The sequence below is a fragment of the Botrytis cinerea genome, chromosome 8 (genome assembly GCF_000143535.2).
Source record: "Botrytis cinerea B05.10 chromosome 8, complete sequence".
In the NCBI taxonomy this organism is placed as follows: domain Eukaryota; kingdom Fungi; phylum Ascomycota; class Leotiomycetes; order Helotiales; family Sclerotiniaceae; genus Botrytis; species Botrytis cinerea.
Window position 1 is genome coordinate 1,048,033 of NC_037317.1, and position 21,103 is coordinate 1,069,135.

Below are 21,103 nucleotides of genomic sequence, written 5' to 3' on the forward strand. Positions count from 1 at the left end.
TCGAGAGACCCTCTCCCCAACTATGCACTTAGTGTTCAGGGTTTAGATTAGCTCACAGCCGGTATTTAGAAAGCCAAGCTATCTAGCTAATCAATAGTTTAGTTTGTCAATTGATTCAAGAAGGTCTCAGTATGAAGGGCTGTCTTCTAGACGCTACAAGGAATACATCATGCAAGTATCGTACCGCACCAGCATGTGCGCACTGCACACAACACAATAACTTTTTCGTTGAGGAGGTTTTTTCGGGATGGGATGTTTCGTTACCCCTTCGGTATTAGTTAGACCCCTGACCCGAATAGGAGGGGGCGATTCATCAGGATCAGACCTGTCGTACCTACACATCTTCGGTCAAAATTAAATGGCAGAAAAGACTCGAGTTTGCATTTTGTGAACCGACAGCATAACATTGAATATGAGTTTGCTTCATGTAAAGGGGAAAGAGCTATCGAAACAAATAAACCACCCCCGGAAAGATCCCAAAAACCCCACAGGAATCTCATCCTAATAGTACCAGCTTTCAAATTAACCCATAACCCCATAATTTTTTTTTGCCCATTGAAAGTTGTATTTAAAAGCAAGATGGCATCCTACTTCGGTCATTTCCCGATGCCACTATCTGACCATAGCATCCTCTCTAGTTATTTTGTTGGCTGTTGAGGATTCGGAGAATGGCCAAAAACAGGTTGATGATGTCAAGGTAAAGACTGATAGCTGCTGCAATCTCCTCCTCCACGTGAGAATGTCTCATAATGAGCTGGGTGTCAACGAGAATGTAGCCGGAAAAGATAAGAGCGGCGATACCAGAATAAATCAACTCAACCGTACTGTTGTTTGGGAAGAACATGGCCATGAATCCGAAGAGAATCAATGCCCAAAGTCCACCAAAGAGATAAGGCATCCATGACGTAAAATCATATTTGGTTTGGCAGGCAAAGAGTGTCAGCGCAACAAATATTCCGGCGGTAAGTAAGACGGCTTGAAGAACAATGCGAGAATCAAATGTCGACACGATAACCGATATCGAGTATGCCTCGAGCGCTGTGAATCCTCCAAGAAACAACAAGTTGGTTGGGTATGACTTTCGCTTCCAGTAGGTCAAGAGCATGAAACCAATTGCGCCAAACATCTACAAATATCAGCATTGCCCTAGTGTTGCTAGAAGAATCTAACATACCGAAGTCCATAACATCCAAGTGTTTGACTGAATCCAAGTTTTGTAGGATTCGCTGAAGAAGGAGACAGAGCTTAGAGCGGCTGTGGCAATGAGTTGTACAGAGCTGACAAGGAAATTAGCACAACAAATTCATGTTGGTAGAGTTGCGCAATACTAACAGGATAGTGTAGACTTTTCGGACAAACTAAAAGGAATGTTAGAAATTAGACAGTCTGGTTGTTGATGAGCCAGCTCTTCATACCTGCATTCGTATCTCGATAGTCGCTTCGGCGACGGAACCTCCAAACTACACCTTTGTTAGATTATATCTTGCGAATGTTAAGCCGTAGGTCTTTTGTATACCTTGAAGTCATCCGGAATGTTGTCCTCACTGCTTCTTGGTCCTCCTAGGAGAGCATCATTGTCCGCAGATGCAGAAGGTTCGGCATAAGATGGAGGGGCTTGCGAATAATGTACGGGATCATCGAGCGAGTCCCGTTGGGAAGCGGGAGTGTATTTTGTGTTCGACGCCATAGTTTATTGGTGTCTCGAATAATGGTTGTTGATGATTTGCGAATGCACTGCGATAATGGCGTTGAAAAGTTGAATAGTGATGTTGAAATGATTGAGTCTAGATGAGGCGCTGCGGAGAGGCACTGATTAAAGTACCGAGGAAGCCTAACGTAATGTATGTAATGTCATATGATGATGGGGTGTAACTGTATGACTAGCGCCGCCTCCTCAAAGGAAAAATGTGCGTGATTTGTATAGCTATCTAGGTAATTGAAACATGAAAATAATTGTTGTCGCAGTATAATTAAAGATGTCTGTCAAGTATTCGTGGTGAATCAACATGTCAATTTACGACATCAAAGTTTTGCACCCATGATATTCGCCATACTCAAGCACAAGACAAGAAGCACATCACCGAAATTATCATATACACCAAGGTAGCTATGTTGTTTTCAAAAATTATTGACCTAATAAGAAATAAATATCGATTTAGCTGCACATTAGAAGGCAATAAGAAACTACGTTATTAGCTTTTTGAGGAGCCAGAATAAATGCAGCGCCGTCAACGACCTGCAAAAAAGAAAATCCCCAGCCCCAGAAATCCGAACGAAAGCGTATGCAGCAATCGACAGGCCTCTTCATCGCCACCAGTCATCCATCCATGTTTTTACGCATAAACACATTTCCCCTGTACATCATCACCATTAAGCTTCAGCGTCCGCTGACGTGTGTGTTCCATTGGTTGCCTCGAGATGAGCAGTTTGCTCGCGTTGCATTCTAGCCTCGATCTCCTTTAATTGACTCTCGCGAGCCAATAACTCTTGTCTCTTCGCCTCAATCTCTCGTTGCACCTTGATCTCAATCTCTCTAAGCTTCTCCTCCTCGCGGCGGAGTTGCTCTTCCTTTAGGCGGACAGATTGAGAGGCCAGATCCTCAGGGTTCATAGAAGCATCACTGTAGAGCTATTAGCATTTATCAATCATAATTAGAATGAATAAAACATACCCTCCACTACCACCGTCAACACTCTTGCTAAGCTTCTCGGTACGGTAGTTTTCGTAAAGGAAATCGTGGGTTATTTCCTTCAAATCTGCTAAATGACTGTGTAGAAGGGCACTTCTAATGGCAAGGAAGTCGGAATGTCTTGGGTTATCAACCTCTACAACACCCCATGGATATTGTCTTGCGCGAACTTGACGTCCACCAATCTCAACAACATCCTCTGATCCCACGATGGCGAATGGCATCAAACCACGAAGCTCAGCATTCTCCTCAACTGTGTCCTCGTCGTCCTCCTCGATATCATAAGGGAAGTTGTAGACAGGAATTCTATAGTGCTCGATATCCTCCATGACAAGCTTTTTTGATTCTGCAAGTTCGGCGGGTGTCAAGGAATCAGCCTTTCCGATGACTGGAATAACATTAACTCTAGGGGAGAGACGCTTCATGAGCTCGATATCTAATTCGCGAAGGCTATGAAGTACGTCAGCTTGAAATTGCGAGGTGAAGATTGAGATGCGACATACCCGTGGCCGGTAGGGGTGATGAAATAAAGTAATGCATGGATACGATTGTCGCGGAAACGAGGATTACGCTTGATACGGGATTCTTCTGCCAAAATATCGTCGTATTGTCTCTCAAGGTAGCCAACAATCTCTCCAAAACTTCACATCTGTCAGCTAGAAACACTCATGTTGTAATTTGTCTCTCCTACCTTGCCTCATTGTCGATTTGGTCTCCAAAGCCAGGTGTGTCGACAATTGTGAGTGAAATACGGGTTCCTTCCTCGTCCAATTCCAACTCTGCAAGAGTGTCAGTCAATGTTCAATTTAGATATACTTTATAGATCCAACTGTTGCTTACCAACTGTGGTTGGCTTAATCTTGACACCTTCCTCGACATGAGCATTTGTCACATCGTCGGCATCCTTGCCAGAGAGGACCTGTTTGCCGCATAAAGTGTTCACGAAAGTGGTTCGTCCTGTGAGATCCAGTCAATACCGCCCATGATATCCATATGTGCATTGTGCTATCGTACCTGTGCCTGATGCACCGCAGACCATCAAACAGAACTGGATACCCTTCTTGACATTCTTCTTTTTTCGCATCTTAATCTAGGGAAATTGCTCAGTTAGTCTTGACCAAACTTCGAAAGATGAGAACAAACCCCAGATGTGAACTATTGGGGAAGTTGCGGTCAGATTATCCAGACTTTGGACATAGACCAAAAAAGTTGTTGATAGGGATAAACATACAGCATTGAATGGAGACGACATGATTGTCTTATTATTACGAGGCTTAAGCCACGAGGGAAAACGATTGAACTGGCCTTTAAATTGAAGGGGGAAAGATAGATTGAAGAGGAAGAATTGATGGAAAGAAAATAAGTGCTTTCGCTCTGTTGAACTTTGGAAATTGAAGTCGCGGATATTCACCCTCTCGTAAACTATCGGTCGACAAGTCGTTGCTTCTTCAGGTCAGGGGAATAAATTAGCGAAATATAACGCTTTACCTAATTAAGCAGCGGGTGATAGAGCTTGTGCAACTCAGTGCGAGGCTGAGAGGAGCAATTTTCTGGGGTGTCACAGTTTATCTTGGGGATGAAACATAAATCATGCGTCCCTCTTATCAATATCATCAATATCATCAATATCAACGACAAACATCGCATTCGGTCGAATTGAAGGGAGATTGCTATACATTCACTCTTCCTGCACCGCACTGTACTGTATGTACATGATTAGCGCCGAGAGCGAACCCCCAAATTCCTAGGCGCTGAAGCCGATCTGTCATGGTTTCAATACCCTTAATTGATGGTTCAACAAGTTGGAAAACATCTAAACCTGCCCACTAGGCTCGGGACAACGCTGAGAAGGGCCCCCTAGTCTTTTCATTAATTACCATTACGAACGGCGGACACCCACGTTACCGTACCTATTATCGTGCATAGGTAGATAGAGATTGCAGGTGATTGACAGCCTGGTACTGTACAGAGTATGCCTAGCCCGCTGCAATAGCGCAGTCATATCCACACGCGCAGCAGCATATAATACAGTGCCGCGCAGCACAGTATCTACTTTTAAATATTTATATCGAGAATATCGTAGTTGTCGCAAGCCATCTCATAATTCAGCACATCGAGTCTCGAGAGTAGTGAACAACTCCACAAGTTGGTGACCAATTACACATCGCTTTCTACGTCACATCTTTGGAAATCGTTGGGATAAACAACATTGGAGCACGTTATCGCTATCAAAGATGAATACCAGACCCTTGATAGAGAACTCAAGGAATCCTACAGCCTTATCAGCGTCTTTTAACCACGATGCTAGCTGTTTTGCTGTTGGACTCGATACAGGATTCCGTGGTATGTCGCAAAAGAGTGTTCTTTTTGAAGAACTTCCTAACTATAAATTGTAGTGTTCAACACCGAAGCATGCCAACAACGAGTTGCCAGAGGTAGGTCTCAAACCACAATCCCTTGACTGATCAGTACTGACCACGGAGGTAGATTTCAATGGCGGGGTTGGAACAGCACAGATGCTTGGGAATACCAACTACATTGCTCTAGTTGGTGGTGGGAAACAACCAAAGTTCGCTCAGAATAAGGCGAGTAGATTCAAGTGGGGAGGATTAATTCATGTTTGCGGCCTAACACTACTGTAGGTAATCATTTGGGATGACTTGAAAGCAAAGGTTGCTGCACAAGTATCGGTTCTTACCTCTGTTAGAGGAGTTCGAATCACGAGGACTCACATAGTAGTTGCACTTCTAAACAGCATTCGTGTTTATCATTTCCAAAGCAACCCTACACTATATCAGGCTTATGAAACTGCAAGCAATCCTAATGGGCTGTGTTGCTTGAGTGCCAGCATCTTGATATTCCCCGGTAGGACAGCCGGGCAAGTACAAGTGGTCGAACTCAATAGTGGAAATGTTAGCATTATACCTGCTCACACGGGAGCTCTTCGAGCTCTAGCTTTAAGCCGTGACGATGAGATCATTGCAACTGCCAGCGAAACTGTAAGTCTTTTTGCTCATTTTTCATGTTATTCTGAAAATCTCGAAGCTCATGTGAATGTAGGGTACGCTGGTCAGAGTATTTGCAACCAGCAATTGTGCAAAGATAGCTGAACTCAGACGAGGTGTTGATCACGCCGATATTTTTTCCATTTCCATCTCCCCCTCAGGACAGCTCCTGGCTGTTACTTCTGACAAAGCTACGCTTCACGTTTTTGATATTCCACATCCCTCAAAACCTCCACGATCAGAATCAGCGACTGGTCATCGACGGCTCACATCCCTTGGTGGCGGTGGTAGTCCAACGACTCCAGATTCCGATGCAAGAAACAAGTGGGGAATTCTAGGGAAACTACCTTTGATGCCCCGATTGTTCTCGGACATATATTCTTTTGCAACTGCCACATTTTCCATTGGCGAGGAGCCTTTGTCCACATCTTCTAACCCACTAACAGCAAGCGACGCTGGACCTAAAGCCTCGAAAGGTGTCATCGGATGGACTAGTGACGAGAGTCTAATTGTAGTTGGAGCGGGCACTGACAGCCGATGGGAAAAATTTATCATTGCCGAAGGTGAAGATGGCAAGCGTTACTGTATACGGGATGGTTGGAAGAGAATTATGAGAGTCGAATAAATACTGGTCGTTTTTCATGTATGTATGACACGACATGGCAAGGAGCCGAATACCCCTCACGATTGGAGTTAATTAGGTTGCATTATATATGGATGGGCATTGAGCGTGTATTTGGAGGCTATTCATGCATAAGAACTTGCATATTGAGTCAACTAGGTCATAGAATCTCTTGCAAGCCAATGTTAAGGTTCTCTTACACTACATTACTAATGCCTCCGCCTATCATGCTCGTACCCCCTTGAATCATCTCTTTTTTCTCGTCGCTCACTGATCCTACCCATGTCCCTACCATCCCGTTCATAATCGCGACGCCTTGGCGCATCTTTTTCTTCATCTCTCCGCGATCGGGAACTGTATTCATCACCCTCGTCCTCCCTTGGTGACCTTTCTCGCCGTGACCTCCTTACTTTTCCATCATCGTATGGGGATCTTCTCCTAGACTCGCGATCTCGATCCCGGTCTCTATTATAGCCATGAGACCTATGCCGAGATCGATGGCCATCATCCAAATCTTCCTCATCCTTGATCCGCCTAGATCTATGGTGATGTCTATGCTTTCTGCTCTTTTCAGACCTCTCAGATTTGCTTCCTCCTTTGGCCTTTGCCAGTGCTTTTGCGACCTCTTCTTTCTTCTCCTCGATGAGAAATGCTTTCATCGGATCGTCTTCATCATGGTCCCTGATTAGCAGCGCCAATTCCCTCTCCTCTTTGAGCATTGGTCTCTGTTCTTCTTCGTCTTCGCTATTCTCACTCTCCCCATCGGTCCTTCTCCTCTTCCGCCTCTCATCTCCTTCTCCATCTAGCTCCTCATTCAGATCCATTCCAGTATCTTCTTCTCCCTCCTTCCTCTTGTACCTCGTATGGTCTACTTTCAGTGTCCTGCCCGCAATTACTGCGCCTCCCAAATTATCGACAGCTAAATCCGTACTCCTCTGATCCTCATATTTCAGGAATGCAAACCCTTTAGATTTTCCAGTTTCTTTGTCCCGTATTAAATTGATATATGTAGGCTCGCCATATTGTGAGAATATAGTCAGGATATCGCCTTCGGAGAGCTCAAAGGGAAGACCGCCTATGTAGATGTAAGCTGTGTCGCGATAATCCGTATGCCACGAGGCGGATGGAGAACTAGAGAATAGTTAGTTTGGCAACGAATTTAAAATAACTGCTAACTTACACTCCATTCTCCAATTCACGTCTATTAAGCTCTTGAATCTGACGAATGCTATTCATATTGTTGTGCGTAAGGAATGAGTTGTAACAAATGCACCAGGTAGGTGAGGCGGAAGAAGCAAGGACAAGGCTGTAAAATAATAAATTTGGGCCCCTGCCTCGCGTGTTCCACTGCATTGATTTACGTTCACAACTTTATGAAGCTTCCCCAAACCACAGAACTTGATGAGGTCTAGAATAGCCAATGCGATAAATACGGAATTCATTGATCTTTTACCTCCCATATATCGGATGGGAAATTTTGGGGCCGGGAGAAACCAACGACAGTTACTCAGGCTTCAAAGATTGTCCTACAAACTGCATGGTTACGAGTGCAATACAGGGGAAAGGAAGTAAATAAACCTCCAAAACAGCGGATATGGCAAACAACAGGGCATCGACGTATACGCAAGCTACGACATCAACGGATGATGAGGAGAAAAAGGATATGTGGTCGTCCATGCTGGATGGAGTCGCAAGTGGAAAACGATTACCGGAGAAGAATATACTTGTGCTAGGTACTGCTGCAGCATCCTGAGTGTGCCAAAGAGAGGATATACTAATATGAAATAGGAGGAACAGCGGATTCACAGAAAGAATTTCTAGAGGCTTTGTCAGTGGATGAGACCAGGAAATCTCAGGATAGACAAAGTAGCAAACAACCTCCTATCGCAAACAACTTTGCTTTGGGATACACATATCATGATGTTTTGGATGCGGATCATGAAGGTATGCTTCATTTGGCGCAGTTGACTACTTCAGCGAGAACCTAACTCTATCTAGATATTTTGGCTCGATTGTCCTTATACTTACTCGCCGACCCTTCGCCCTCCTTCACGCCTCTGATGCAACCACTTCTCACACCACAAACAATCCCAAATACTCTTATTGTCATATTACTAGACTGGTCGCAACCATGGTTCTGGCTGAAAGAACTGCGGGACTGGATACGTCTTCTGCGGCCGTTACTGATATCCCTGGATGAGGATTGTAAGGAGAAAATGGAAGAGGTAATGATAAGTTGGAGGGATAGAGGGCGTGGTGGAAGCACTTTAGATGGTGGAGGGAGCACTGCCACCGAGGGGGATGTTAGCTTGCCGTTGGGTCCTGGAGAATGGGAAGAGGCTTTGGGTTTACCACTATGTGTGGTTTGTCAAAACGTAGGCTCTTTTCTGCAGGCGCATATGTGCTATATTAACAGGTGTCTAGTCTGACAAAATCGAAACGTTGGAAAAGGAACGGTCTTGGAGAGAAGATGAATTTGATTACGTTCTACAGTTTCTGCGCACAATCCTCCTCAAGCGTGAGTTTTCTATTTACAACAATTCAACACATGCTAATTATATTAGATGGGGCATCCCTCATATACACAACGCCAGGGGTTATTAGTCCTCTGCAAGGCTTAATACACTCCTCTCTCGGCATACATTCTCTTCTCAAAAGGCAACCTATCAGACACAATCTTATTGATCGCGACAAGGTAGTTGTGCCGCCAAATTGGGACTCTTGGGGTAAAATCAGAGTCCTGCGCGAAGGTTTCAATGTAGAGGAAGTGAACAAAGGCTGGTCACTTGACATCGAAGAAGATACTTCTAGCGATGAGAGTAGTACACACTCACAACCACCGTTGCCAGTGCCTGAAAGTGCGGTATTGGCATACGAAGAAGTCATTCGAGATCCCAGTCTCGATGCCCTGCAAGCCACATCTGCAGAATCACAAGGTCTTAAGTTGGAAGTATCTAGCCTTGACGCTCAGAGTTTCCTGGCTTCTCAAGTCGAAATTTTACACACAATTAGTCAAGGGCCAGATGTCTCGAGTGTAGATAGCAGTCGCTTGGTTAATGGTCGCAAGGTGTCTAGTGAATACGGGAATGGGGAGGAGAAAGTATCTGATGAAGGAAGAGTTAGTGAGCATATCGGCCCGGTACAGTTTAACATGGGCGGTATTCAGGTCGATGCCGATGACATGTTGCAAAGATTACGGGTAAGTGCTTTTCCTTACCTAGAGATTTTGGGCAAAACTAACCAGGCGCAGGAACGACAAGCATATTCTTCACCAGAGTCGGCAGCACCAGGCAGTCGTACTGATCCATCGGCGGAAGGCAAAGTTCAAAACGAAGCATTGGCATCTTTCTTTGCCGGGTTAATGAAGCGAGGCGGGAGCGCTCAGGGTACTCCTAAACCAGGAGCTTCGTCTTGAGTGTAAACTCTGCCTTTTCAGAACAGCACAGAAGGCACAATGAGCCAGAGACTCTATCCTGGCATTCGCCGAGTCAATGTTTGAAAGCAGACGATAATTGATGCGGGAAGGGAGCCGTAGTTGAATGAGGAAGAGTAAGTGCCTTTTTGCATGATACCCGGAGGGCTGGTTAGATGTAAACTTATACATTTGTTCATTTGTTCCATATCGGTGGATCTGATTCAGACAGTTCGTGGTATGCTTCTTGTAAAGATAAGGTGATATGTTGGAGAGAAAGACATACTACTCTAATTGAGGTGGAGAAGAAAAGCCGCGTCCTGTGACTTTCAATTAAAGTCAATAAAATCACGATAATTAATTATTTCAGATATGCAACAAGACTTTTCCAAGTGAAAGGACAAACATATTATTGGCTGGTTCCTTTCACCAAAAGTGAAGATCGTGTTTGCTGGTGAACCATGATTGGTCTGTGTTCATGTATTCTTCTCTAGTCTTTCGTGAAAAGAGAAACGCTATTCTATATTTATGCTTCGTCCTGTCCTTTTCCATCTACGCCTTCTATCACACATGGCTTGGAACCTACTCCCGATATCTCTGCAACAATTGATCATCCCAACTATTTATATCACATCAGTTTCTAGCTGGGTTTTCATCTTCGAGACTAAAACAACTCACCTTAAAAACCTCCCATTTAGCCCCTCATCCCTCAGTTTTTCATCGCTAGCCAACCCAGCCATAACACCACCTGGCTGCTCTGCTTTTAACAATTTTCCCCCTTCATGTAAGCCAAGGAATTTCTCGGCATCCTTCTTATCCATTACTCCGTTAGTACTATGACCCCGTATCTCCTTTTGCATCTCTGTATCCACAACTCCAGGTCTGATGGCGAGACTGGTGATCAAAGGTTCTTCAACTGAAAGGGTTTGGGCAAGATGATTCAAGGCTGCTTTGGAGGAACCGTAGGGGCCCCAGGTACTATAGGATGAAGTAGCTGCGCCGGAAGAGGTGAGCAGAATAGTGCCCTGGGTGGTGCGGAGATGAGGAATTGAAGGGGTTATCTGTGGTATGGTCAGATTTTTGAGCACGGAAGGGAGAGGAGAAGGAAAAGGGGACAAACGAATGCTAGGGCACTGAAGAAATTGACGTCAAATAGACCGCGCCATTCTTCGGGGGTGCTGTCGGCTATACGTTTTACTGGGGACAAGGTTCCGTGGTTGACGATCAGACTGTCGAGTTTGGAGAAGCGTTTGATGGTGGTTTCGACGGCTTGTGGTCCTACCTGGTAATGGAGGACTCAATTAGTTGCAGGCTCTTGGGTCTTAAAAGTTGGATTGCAGGAAGAAAGCCAAACAAAAATAGAACATCTAGGTACGATATATTCATGTCGCACTCTCGATTAAAAAACACTGCAGTCAAAACATCACCAGAGATAATCAAGGCAGACAACTAATTGCCGCTGCTCTTCTAATCATGTCCTCACTAGAGTACAGTAATCAACCCATAACCATCCAAATTTAGGAAATTTCCAACGATAAACGCCCTCCCCAATACCCACCTTGAAATCGCTCAGATCCCCCACAACAACTTCCACCTGTTCCGGATACTGCTTCTTCAATTCCTCCATGGGTCCTGCAGTCCTAGCTACAAGTACCACATTGTGTTTTTCTCTCAGAAGTTTTTGGGCAATGGCAAGACCAATTCCGCGACTTGCGCCTGTGACAAGAATCGTTCTGGGTGCCATTCTCTATTTTCATGTATCAATGGTTTTATCAGTTCGCTGTTCAAACGGTATGGTGTGGTGATTGTGTGAGTGTGTGGGTGTGCGGGTGGTGAGAAAAGCGTGATGTCCTTGGTGGGGCAATTGAGATCTTCCGTTTATTAGATTTGGAGCTCCGATCACTATGCATGCGGAAAGTTTGAGATAACAAAAAGTCCAACTGTTCATGGTCACCTAGAACTACCATACGCATTATTGTCAGCTAACATATCTGTTTCACTGTTGCCAACACTCAATTCGCATGTAGCAGAAGACTTCACTATCATTGAACCATTACGTCATGCCGATTTCGGAGTAGGACAAATGGGCGTCGTCACTTACTCATAGCCTATCAGTTCTGTATGATTTACTAAGCTCAAATCTTGCGTGTATATTGATTTATCGCAATCCCACCTCCAGAATACTCAAAATGTCCGACACCGTAATCCTCGGCGCCGGTATAATTGGCCTCTCAACCGCATACTATCTCTCTCTCTCCCAGGACCCTTCCACCATTCAGCTCGTAGACCCATCACCCACACTTTTCTCATCTTCTTCAGGCTACGCAGGTGGTTTTCTTTCTCGCGATTGGTTCTGTGACGAATCATCTAGCTTGGGGCTCTTGAGTTTCGAGGAACATAAAAAGCTTGCCGAGGAAAATGCCGGTGCTGAGAAATGGGGATACAGTGTCAGTAGAAGTCTGAATTATGTGAGCCATATTGCTGAAGAAAATGCGAGAAAGAGTGGGAAGAAGGGAGTTAGAGGGGATGATTGGCTGAGAGTGGGCGGGAGTAGAGCTGAGACAGCTAGTGGTGGCGATGGAGGAGATGTGAAGGAAGCGGCAAGTATTACCGAAGAGTGGCCTAAGTGGTTCAAAAAGAATGATGGTGATGAAATGGAACCTATCAGTAAAGAAGGAAGTACAGCTCAAGTGTGAGTTTATCCTAAAGGACCTTTTACTCACAGAATCACACTAACATATCAAGTGACCCTCTCAAGTTGTGTCAGTTCCTCCTTGCTAGCTGTCTTGAGCGCGGCGTACAACTTCATCACCCTGCGACGGCGTTGTCCGTTCACCAAGATATGAGGTCCGAAATGTCTAGTATACGTATCTTGAACACCTCCACAAATATCGAATCAGACATTCCTTGTACAAAGATTCTGATAGCAGCAGGATGTTGGTCACCTGAGGTATTCTCTACCTTGTTCCCAAAATCAACGTTTAAATTGCCAATCAATAGTTTGGCTGGTCATTCTTTGGTGGTGAGAGCACCAAATTGGAACGAGGAGCTGGAAGAGAAAGAATGCCAAGCTGTATTTGCTAGTGATGAGGAGGGTTATTGTCCTGAAATATTTTTGAGGAAGGGTGGAGATATCTATGTCGCGGGTCTAAACTCCTCCACTGAACCATTGCCAAAACTTGCAACAGAGTCCAAGTTTCAAGAAGATGTTATACAGCGGTTAGAGAACACAGCGAGAAGAATCTTCGGTGTTGACGAAAGATTTGAAATCAAAGTCGTTAGAAAAGGTTTATGCTTCCGACCAGTTACGAAAAGGGGAACGCCGATTTTGGCGAAGGTAGTAGATGATAATTTGGGTGGAGTGAGTACTAGGAAGGATAGAGATGGAGGAATCTGGCTTGCTGCAGGGCATGGACCTTGGGGTATTAGCATGAGCTTAGGTACTGGGAAAGTAATGGCGGAGATGATACAAGGAAAGCCTACGAGCGCTGACGTCTCGAAATTGGGTTTCTAGTAACGTATAAACTTATGAAAAAGAAACATTCGGAGAGCGAAATATTCGAGAGCATATTCTAGTAATTCAAGAATCGGTGAATTTGCTCTGAATGCGAGCCGCAATGATATCCCATCGTGAGCTGCAAGACAGTGAAACGATGCTGACTAAAACGATGCAAGTGACTATAGTATTTACTCTTCGATATGATGTGAAATAAGCTGTGTTCTATCAATTAGCAAAGTCTCCTTGGATTTTAAATCAATCTCGTGGTTTAGTGGTTAGAGAACGTGGCTCTGCCGATTACAGCATTGCCAACTCGATGATAAAAGTATGTATCGAGACCAATGATGTTACCATCAGGCAACCTCGCATGGGAACCCCAACAAGAGTACTCACAAATTGAGGAGGGGGGATACTAGAATGGTATTGAATATGTTTCACTTCTCAAAGCTCTTAAGGATTTTGGTGTTTTTTTTTTTTTTTTTTTTTTGAAAGCAGCAATAAGGGGGTGGAGAAGAGAGGTGAATTGTCGTTCTACTATATGCCACAAGATAAACGGTGCTCTATCAGTTACATATCTCCCTGAACTTTGGGTCGCCTGGTCCAGTGATCAGTCTCAGGACCCATAGATTCTGACAATTACAACACTTATACACTCCTTCAAAATAGAGTGTTGTGACCAGGAAAGAATCCGAGATGCAGCCTGACGAGGTATTCCCTAACGAGGGAGCGCATAAATTCCACCCAAGAGTTTAAGGTTTTGCCCTCCAAGCAAGCAGAAACGATTGGTTGGTTCTTTGGGAGGAAATGATGTCCCATGATGATTGAATTCTACCATTCAGTTGCAAGCATAAAAGAAGGGGGACTGGCTGTCTATCTGTGTGCATATATAAATAATTGTGTAGAATTGAAATGATCAGGAAGTTTTTCTAGCTGTGCATTTCTTGCCGTGCTTGATTGCCCATGGAGAGGATATTGCTGGACTCCACTTGCCTTGCGGGTATGGATAAGCGGAGGTTATTCCTCTGAACAATTTGGCGCAATTCTTTGACTTTTACTCTCATGGGCCAGAGAATTCATGCTGATTAGATGGGCGCTGATCAAATAACAGAATAATAAACATTGCAAATATTAAGAACGACGGTACAGAGTAATGAATTCGAGGAAAGCACTTGCGAACAGTTATGATATTCTTCACATCAATAGCCAGTAGATGGTATTTATTATACCTAGATTTTGTATCTGGGCTCTTGACAAAAAGCATCTAGTCGTCCATAGCCAAAAGGGAAATGCGATCATTTTTTGAGGCAGGGGTAAAAGATCAATCTTTCGTCTTCCACTAGAAATGCAAATATGATACCCTACCTCAAGTTTTCCCGCTGAACAGTCGCACTAATTCGGACTAAATCATCGTATTGTTTTGCCAGTGCGTTACGATATCATTTGTAAAGGTATTCCCTCGATTCATTGACGCCATTCCTATGTACAAACACGATTGTTTCGTCCGACAACCTTCCTGGCCTCCATAGAACTTTACTCGTCATCGTAACCACTCAAAGGTTTTCTTGGTCCAGAAGGCACTGCGCGAAACACATTCATTAGTAGTTGCAAACGTTGTTGGCTTTTGCAATCGAATTGGTGCATCAACGTACTTGGATATGTCAAAGGGATCTGCGGTCTTGGCCCATCCCCGAGTCTGTGACGGATCTTTGGTACTGTGAGAACGAGAACTGGTCCAATGCTTCCGACGACTATGGAGAAGAAGATAGCGGGCTTTTCAATGGCTGCCCATCGCATGTAGCGAAAAGGTTGAGAGAAGAATCGTGGTATTGTGGACGACATTTTGTCTATGATTATTAGCATATTCCTAGAAACAAAACGGCTTCTTCTTCTTGGATGATCGAATCTCAGGCGACTTACAAGAATTTATTATTGTTGATTTCTTCCGCGGGGTTTAAAATCACTCAAGGCTGGAAGTTCGACGTTGATGTCGCGAGATTATACCAGCATCACGTGTAGCTATCAGACACTAATCAGAATCCCTGTCGCCGTGGGATACTCTTGGCATTGCATACGTTTCCTAAAGCTTCCAAGCCGCGCAATTCACAATTTTGAAAGGAAGAATATTGAAGTCAACCACAACAACAATATGAGGTGGATTCTTTCTTTTCTGCTACTGGGCTTGCTCAGTGCCGTCTCAGCTTTGAGCGCTGGCGGAAACAAATTATTAGTTGTATTAGAGGAATTGTCTGAGAAGTCGAAATACTCGAAATACTTTGGAGATCTTGAAGGTATGTTGTAGCTATTTGTGGTAGCAAATTTACAATTGTGATATCCATTTTACTAAATTATATGCGCATATAGCACGAGGATATGAATTAACATACGAGTCACCAAAAAACGAGAAATTGGGACTTTTTGAATTGGGAGAGCGTTCCTTCGACCATCTACTCGTCTTGCCATCCAAGTCAAAAGGTATGAGTCCTACCTCACTGGAATGAGCCCAATTAACACGTAGCAGGTCTGGGACCAGCTTTGACTCCAAAGCTTCTTCTCGAATTCATTAATAAGGGCGGAAATATCTTATTAACACTCTCATCATCTCACCCTACCCCAACTGCCCTTGTCTCATTACTCTTGGAGCTCGACATCCACCTTCCAACGGACCGCAATTCTCTTGTTGTTGATCACTTCAACTACGATACATTGAGTGCCGCCGAGAAGCACGACGTCGTCCTTCTGCCACGACCAGACGCTGTCAGACCAGATGTTAAAAACTACTTCCGTGGAGATGGCAAAGGCGGGGAAGTTATTGCTTTCCCAAGAGGTGTTGGACAGACTTTGGGCAACACCAGTCCATTATTAACTCCGCTTCTCCGAGCCCCAAGAACCGCATACTCTTATAACCCTAAGGAAGATGTCGAGGGTGTGGAAGACCCATTTGCAGTTGGACAACAATTATCACTCATTACCACCATGCAAGCTAGAAACTCTGCTAGATTCACAGTTATTGGGTCATCAGAGATCCTTGAGGACACATGGTTTGATGCTAAGGTCAAGCGTAGCATTGGAATGGGAGGTGTTGGATCTGACGCGAAGGAGACCAAAACTGCCAATCAAGAATTCTCAAAAGAGGTTACCGGCTGGACCTTCAAAGAAATTGGAGTTCTCAAGGTTGGAAGTATCAAGCATTACCTTCATGAAAATGGTGTCAAGAGCAATGACACCAACCCAAAGATCTACAGGATTAAGAACGATGTGGTAAGTAACGCAATTGGCATTATTGACACATAGCTTACAATTTAACAGACATATGAAATCGAGCTTTCTGAGTATTCATGGGACAAATGGGTTCCATTTACCCCACCAACTGGAGACTCCCTCCAACTCGAGTTCTCTATGCTTTCACCATTCCATCGTCTTGTGCTTGAGCCATCAACTGCCACTTCCGAGTCTCAAACATATACCACAAGCTTCAAGCTTCCAGATCAACACGGTATTTTTAACTTCAAGGTCAACTACAAGCGCCCATTCTTCACCACTATCGAGGAAAAGAACACCGTCACAGTTAGACACTTTGCCCATGACGAATATACCAGAAGTTGGGCAATCAGCAATGCCTGGCCATGGATTGCCGGAATTGGCGCCACAGTTACAGGATGGGTTGCATTCGTTGCTCTTTGGTTATGGAGCAAGCCTGTACCATTGAAGTTGACGACTAGTGGAAAGAAGATTCAGTGATGTAGTTAAAATGGATGCGGGGGCTATTTGTATGATAAAATTAAAAGTGTATAGGGTATACATAAATGAAATTTCATCGTAAACTGTTATGTATATATCTTGACAGAGGGATTGAGATAGATACGAATTGTTCCAAGTTATGTTGATTTTAGGAATTAGTACTCAACGGGTGCTGGTGTTTTCCAAGGCAAACCGGAACAAGTGTCATCACAATATAGAGTTGGATACTGAAGATGAAAACAAAAGTTTGAAACAATGTGAATTTCTTTGTGTGGTTGGTATCATGGTATCATTAAGCTAAGTAACCACCCCCCCCCCCCCCCCCCTTCCCCCATATCAATTTGACCCCTATCTTATCATCTCATCATAGGTAAGCAGCCCGCTGCTCATCAATTTTCAAAGTCGCACGAACAATATACTCCTCGACGAGCTTCCTTCCTCATGCAAATATTCACACTAACCTCCGGCAATGGCTCACCACCTTTCTCGGGTTTATCTTCAACAACACCTCGGCAACAGCGGGTGTGAGTTACTCCAAGCGATTCTGAATCTCTCCATGATGATTCCTGAATGACTGGATCATCACGTAGATAGATAGAACACAGACTTAAACCGCATAATAAACATCCATACCCACATCCTCCACGGTATTAGCCCAACCTGGAAACCTCGCCTTCGCCCAAAGCGTTACCACATCACCGATTTTCAGGTTGCGAATGAATTCGCCATTACCGGTTTCTCGTCCTCTACCTTGTGCTTCTAGTTCGTCTGCTTCGGGACTTTCTGGATGTACATCATCATTGAATCTCCATGTTATCTTATGATCTTCAAAAACCCTTGTTGCGGTTTTGTTTTTCTGAAGGATCTTGTTATCGGGGTTAAGTGTATGTATAAACATGTGCGGGTATTTTGTGACCGGATTTGCGTCGTTTTCACGATCATAGCTTGGGTTGTTTTCAACATCAGGGGAGATGGTTTGTGTACTGCATCTAATCTCATTCGTCGATTCTTGTGTGTCGGGGTTAGAGTTGGAGAGCCGGAAAGAGGGGCTTTCAGGGATGTGTTCTGGTGGTTTGATATTTGTTAGATCTTTATAATTAGATGTGTTGTTGATATGAGCCTTGAAGAAACATGTTGAATTACCTCTTCTCGTGGCATATGTTCTTTCCAGACCAACGTCAAACCACGTGTAAGATCCTCTGTATGTCCCTTTATCTGCACGGTCACCTCCCCACCCCTGATCATGACTTCTGATATGAAACACGATTTTCTTGCAGGGGAACTCCCCACGAATTTGTGATGTCTCCGTCCACTTATTGAGGACTTCCTCTGTGGCATCTTGTGGAATTTCTCGATCTTTTGGCAAAGGCTTGGGTATCTGTCTAGAAAACTTCCATTGATCTTCTGAATGTATTTGACCAGATGGATTATTGTTGTTTCCTTGAGATGGGGGACAGCCGATGGGAAGGGTCCGTAAAAGGAACTTATTCTCTGTTGGGCCCCCGGCTCTGATGGTGACTTCTCGTCTAATGATGTTGACATTCTGATCACCCTCTTCCTGACCTGGAAAGAAAAATCCTTTGGTTGTTGTATGAGGCCAATATTCTGATAAATCTATTATGGCATCGATGAGCTCTAGAGGTAGCGGGGATTCTGGGCGTAGAGTGAAGAGGGTGTTTTTAACAGTGAGCACATCCTCTAAAGATGGCTGATATCGTTCGGAGTCATAAAATTGCATGTTGAGGGGTAGCTCTGATTCTCTGTTCTGGTCTGTTCCTGACATTATGTTGGAAATGGTATTGTAAAAATCTTTCCCGAATTGAAGCATGTTTTTGTAGGTAAATTGGGTATGAAGGTAGCAGGTTGTCATTATGCCAATTCAGTTGTGCCGCAGTTTGCCTCCATGACGTACCCACCTGAGGGGTCCAAGCATTAGCGCAAGGCTGCAGAATATTTGGCATGGGGAAAAGTAGCAAGGCTTCAGCCTTCTACGTGCCAGCTAAATGTCACGTTCTAGCACGCAATTGGCTGAAAGAAATAACAATCCTATCTAGAAGCTGCATTGTAAGCCAATAGTGGCTGCTTTTATTTTGACCGAAATCGCTGACAAAACAAAACTGTATATTAATTCTAAAATGTAAGTTGATTTCTCAAACATCAGTAAGATAATGATTTCTTTTTAATCTACAAACCATCAAATATGAGCACTGCCAGGAGCCTTATCGCAACTGCGAGAACAAGTGCGAGGAGCACGAAAGCTGTTCCAAGACCTTGGACAAGACAATTGGCCTTTCAAGCTATTGCCCCTCTCCAATCATCCTCACAAACCATCTCAAGATTCTACCATGGATCTAGTTCACGGAATGCTGCTCAAGCGTCATTGGCCGAAGCTTCCAATCCGGCAATGGCATTCCCTTGTCTAGATGCTCTCGAAACCAAGTCTGCGACCTTAGAAGCTCGATCCCTTTCAAGTGGCCCAGAACCATCCTATACTAGCGGAGTAACACTTAAATTTCACTGCGACGATCCTTTGTTACTCGATTGGGGGGGAGTTTTGCGAGAATTCGACATTGCTTATGAATCATGGGGTGAAATGAACGCAGACAAGTCGAATGTCATTTTACTGCACACTGGATTGTCTGCATCTTCACATGCACATTCAACAGAAGCGAATCCTAAGCCAGGGTGGTGGGAAAAGTTTATAGGTCCGGACAAAAGCCTTGATACGAACAAATATCATATCATATGCACGAATGTTATTGGAGGATGTTATGGTTCGACAGGACCGTCGACAATCGACCCAGCAGACGGAAAGCGATATGCGACGAGATTCCCAATTCTTACCATGGAGGACATGGTGCGGGCACAGTTTCGATTACTTGATGGACTAGGAGTCACCAAACTATATGCGAGCGTTGGTTCGAGTATGGGTGGCATGCAATCATTGGCTGCTGGGGTTCTGTTTCCTGAACGAGTTGGTCGAGTGGCCAGTATTTCTGGTTGTGCGCGAAGCCATCCTTACAGCATTGCAATGCGCCATACTCAACGGCAAGTGTTGATGATGGACAAGAATTGGAATCGAGGATTTTACTACGATCATATTCCCCCCCACGCAGGTATGAAACTTGCGCGTGAAATTGCAACTGTAACATACCGTTCGGGGCCTGAATGGGAGTTAAGATTCGGTCGTCGAAGAGCCGATCCAAGCAAGCAGCCTGCCTTGTGTCCAGACTTCCTTATCGAGACTTATCTAGATCATGCAGGCGAGAAATTTTGCTTGGAGTACGATCCCAATAGTCTACTATACGTTAGCAAAGCTATGGATCTCTTTGACCTCGGAGCGACAAATCAACTGGCGGCTTCGTCACGAAGGGCAGAGCATTTAGCTCGTAAGGAAACTGGGTCAGAATCTGTATCTTCTCTTGGAGATGCAGCATGCAGCCTCACTCTTCCAGATAGCCCATACCAGGAACAACCAGAAGCAAATGGGACAACAGACATCAATACACCCATTGAGCCATCTTCAGGGCCCCCCGCGGATTTGGTATCCGGGATGAAAGCCATGAAGGATCACCCTACTCTAGTTATGGGTATTTCTAGCGATATCTTGTTCCCTGCATGGCAGCAAAGAGAGATCGCTGATACTCTGAGAAAGGCAGGGAATACCAAAGTAAGTCATGTTGAGCTTGGAGAAGACGTGAGCCAATTTGGACACGATACATTCCTATTGGATGTAGAACATGTCGGCGGGCCACTGAAGGAGTTCTTGGGTTGAGTGAGATACTGCACATGCACACGTCTCCAAAACCCAGGTGTATATCACGAATGAGACGAGACATGGCTTGATGGCGTTTGTGGAGCTGTAAAAAGTGGCGTACATATTATATTTTTGGAGACTAGATATCCCACGTACTTCTCAATTCCCATGTGTCAGACATTCTTCACCGTCCACGTTTTCCTGCCACTTTCTCAGTGTGTTCACAAACTTATCCAATCCACTAATCCAATTTTATTATCAAAAAACTCTTCATTTTCTTCATCGGGGTTGTCCGACCCCAGTCTAGGCTCACATTATCCCGCCCTTAGCTTCGGACGATATCCTGGTTATTGCAGACATTGATCCAATCACAAACTTTCT

At 44.4% G+C, this 21,103-nt stretch overlaps 11 protein-coding genes across 13 annotated transcripts; 5 read left to right on the forward strand and 6 right to left on the reverse strand.

The window, feature by feature from the left end:
* Positions 1-248: 248 nt before the first annotated feature.
* Bcbxi1 lies at positions 249-1,963 on the reverse strand. The gene is made up of 5 exons (XM_001551943.2): positions 1,517-1,963; positions 1,416-1,460; positions 1,333-1,358; positions 1,175-1,277; positions 249-1,126 (listed from the first exon to the last, which is right to left on the reverse strand). Exons 1-5 carry the CDS (start codon positions 1,685-1,687, stop codon positions 635-637), a joined length of 837 nt encoding a protein of 278 aa, XP_001551993.1. The 5' UTR covers positions 1,688-1,963; the 3' UTR covers positions 249-634.
* An 88-nt stretch (positions 1,964-2,051) lies between these two features.
* BCIN_08g02770 (hypothetical protein) lies at positions 2,052-4,144 on the reverse strand. Of its 2 annotated transcripts, none has more exons than XM_024694529.1 (7): positions 3,921-4,144; positions 3,704-3,773; positions 3,530-3,646; positions 3,381-3,468; positions 3,193-3,330; positions 2,672-3,139; positions 2,052-2,620 (listed from the first exon to the last, which is right to left on the reverse strand). In XM_024694529.1, the coding sequence occupies exons 1-7, from the start codon at positions 3,939-3,941 to the stop codon at positions 2,371-2,373; spliced, it is 1,152 nt and encodes a 383-aa protein (XP_024550319.1). In that variant the 5' UTR covers positions 3,942-4,144; the 3' UTR covers positions 2,052-2,370. The 2 variants fall into 2 exon arrangements, with proteins under 2 accessions (XP_024550319.1, XP_001551994.1); XM_001551944.2 differs by having other exon boundaries at positions 3,704-3,779.
* Positions 4,145-4,241: 97 nt separating this feature from the next.
* Positions 4,242-6,493, forward strand: Bchsv2. The gene is made up of 5 exons (XM_024694530.1): positions 4,242-5,032; positions 5,086-5,124; positions 5,177-5,274; positions 5,332-5,688; positions 5,750-6,493. The coding sequence occupies exons 1-5, from the start codon at positions 4,924-4,926 to the stop codon at positions 6,317-6,319; spliced, it is 1,173 nt and encodes a 390-aa protein (XP_024550320.1). The 5' UTR covers positions 4,242-4,923; the 3' UTR covers positions 6,320-6,493.
* A 6-nt stretch (positions 6,494-6,499) lies between these two features.
* BCIN_08g02790 (hypothetical protein) lies at positions 6,500-7,590 on the reverse strand. Its single transcript, XM_024694531.1, has 2 exons — positions 7,497-7,590; positions 6,500-7,447 (listed from the first exon to the last, which is right to left on the reverse strand). Exons 1-2 carry the CDS (start codon positions 7,550-7,552, stop codon positions 6,526-6,528), a joined length of 978 nt encoding a protein of 325 aa, XP_024550321.1. The 5' UTR covers positions 7,553-7,590; the 3' UTR covers positions 6,500-6,525.
* An 80-nt stretch (positions 7,591-7,670) lies between these two features.
* On the forward strand, positions 7,671-10,097 carry BCIN_08g02800 (hypothetical protein). Its single transcript, XM_024694532.1, has 6 exons — positions 7,671-8,049; positions 8,105-8,260; positions 8,315-8,691; positions 8,741-8,834; positions 8,881-9,515; positions 9,567-10,097. Exons 1-6 carry the CDS (start codon positions 7,911-7,913, stop codon positions 9,729-9,731), a joined length of 1,566 nt encoding a protein of 521 aa, XP_024550322.1. The 5' UTR covers positions 7,671-7,910; the 3' UTR covers positions 9,732-10,097.
* A 24-nt stretch (positions 10,098-10,121) lies between these two features.
* On the reverse strand, positions 10,122-11,720 carry BCIN_08g02810 (hypothetical protein). The gene is made up of 4 exons (XM_001551948.2): positions 11,287-11,720; positions 10,849-11,010; positions 10,407-10,789; positions 10,122-10,347 (listed from the first exon to the last, which is right to left on the reverse strand). The coding sequence occupies exons 1-4, from the start codon at positions 11,470-11,472 to the stop codon at positions 10,311-10,313; spliced, it is 768 nt and encodes a 255-aa protein (XP_001551998.1). The 5' UTR covers positions 11,473-11,720; the 3' UTR covers positions 10,122-10,310.
* A 55-nt stretch (positions 11,721-11,775) lies between these two features.
* Positions 11,776-13,373, forward strand: Bctda3. The gene is made up of 2 exons (XM_001551949.2): positions 11,776-12,420; positions 12,474-13,373. Exons 1-2 carry the CDS (start codon positions 11,918-11,920, stop codon positions 13,240-13,242), a joined length of 1,272 nt encoding a protein of 423 aa, XP_001551999.1. The 5' UTR covers positions 11,776-11,917; the 3' UTR covers positions 13,243-13,373.
* Positions 13,374-14,355: 982 nt separating this feature from the next.
* Positions 14,356-15,218, reverse strand: BCIN_08g02830 (hypothetical protein). Its single transcript, XM_024694533.1, has 3 exons — positions 15,145-15,218; positions 14,877-15,071; positions 14,356-14,804 (listed from the first exon to the last, which is right to left on the reverse strand). The coding sequence occupies exons 2-3, from the start codon at positions 15,064-15,066 to the stop codon at positions 14,758-14,760; spliced, it is 237 nt and encodes a 78-aa protein (XP_024550323.1). The 5' UTR covers positions 15,067-15,071; positions 15,145-15,218; the 3' UTR covers positions 14,356-14,757.
* A 99-nt stretch (positions 15,219-15,317) lies between these two features.
* Bcwbp1 lies at positions 15,318-17,207 on the forward strand. The gene is made up of 4 exons (XM_024694534.1): positions 15,318-15,515; positions 15,589-15,699; positions 15,746-16,485; positions 16,534-17,207. Exons 1-4 carry the CDS (start codon positions 15,374-15,376, stop codon positions 16,963-16,965), a joined length of 1,425 nt encoding a protein of 474 aa, XP_024550324.1. The 5' UTR covers positions 15,318-15,373; the 3' UTR covers positions 16,966-17,207.
* Positions 17,208-17,233: 26 nt separating this feature from the next.
* Positions 17,234-18,846, reverse strand: BCIN_08g02850 (hypothetical protein). Of its 2 annotated transcripts, none has more exons than XM_024694535.1 (2): positions 18,109-18,846; positions 17,234-18,030 (listed from the first exon to the last, which is right to left on the reverse strand). In XM_024694535.1, the coding sequence occupies exons 1-2, from the start codon at positions 18,746-18,748 to the stop codon at positions 17,573-17,575; spliced, it is 1,098 nt and encodes a 365-aa protein (XP_024550326.1). In that variant the 5' UTR covers positions 18,749-18,846; the 3' UTR covers positions 17,234-17,572. The 2 variants fall into 2 exon arrangements, with proteins under 2 accessions (XP_024550326.1, XP_024550325.1); XM_024694536.1 differs by having other exon boundaries at positions 17,234-18,054.
* Positions 18,847-19,057: 211 nt separating this feature from the next.
* BCIN_08g02860 (hypothetical protein) lies at positions 19,058-20,971 on the forward strand. The gene has a single exon (XM_001551953.2). The coding sequence runs from the start codon at positions 19,166-19,168 to the stop codon at positions 20,738-20,740; it is 1,575 nt and encodes a 524-aa protein (XP_001552003.1). The 5' UTR covers positions 19,058-19,165; the 3' UTR covers positions 20,741-20,971.
* The last annotated feature ends 132 nt before the right edge of the window (positions 20,972-21,103 follow it).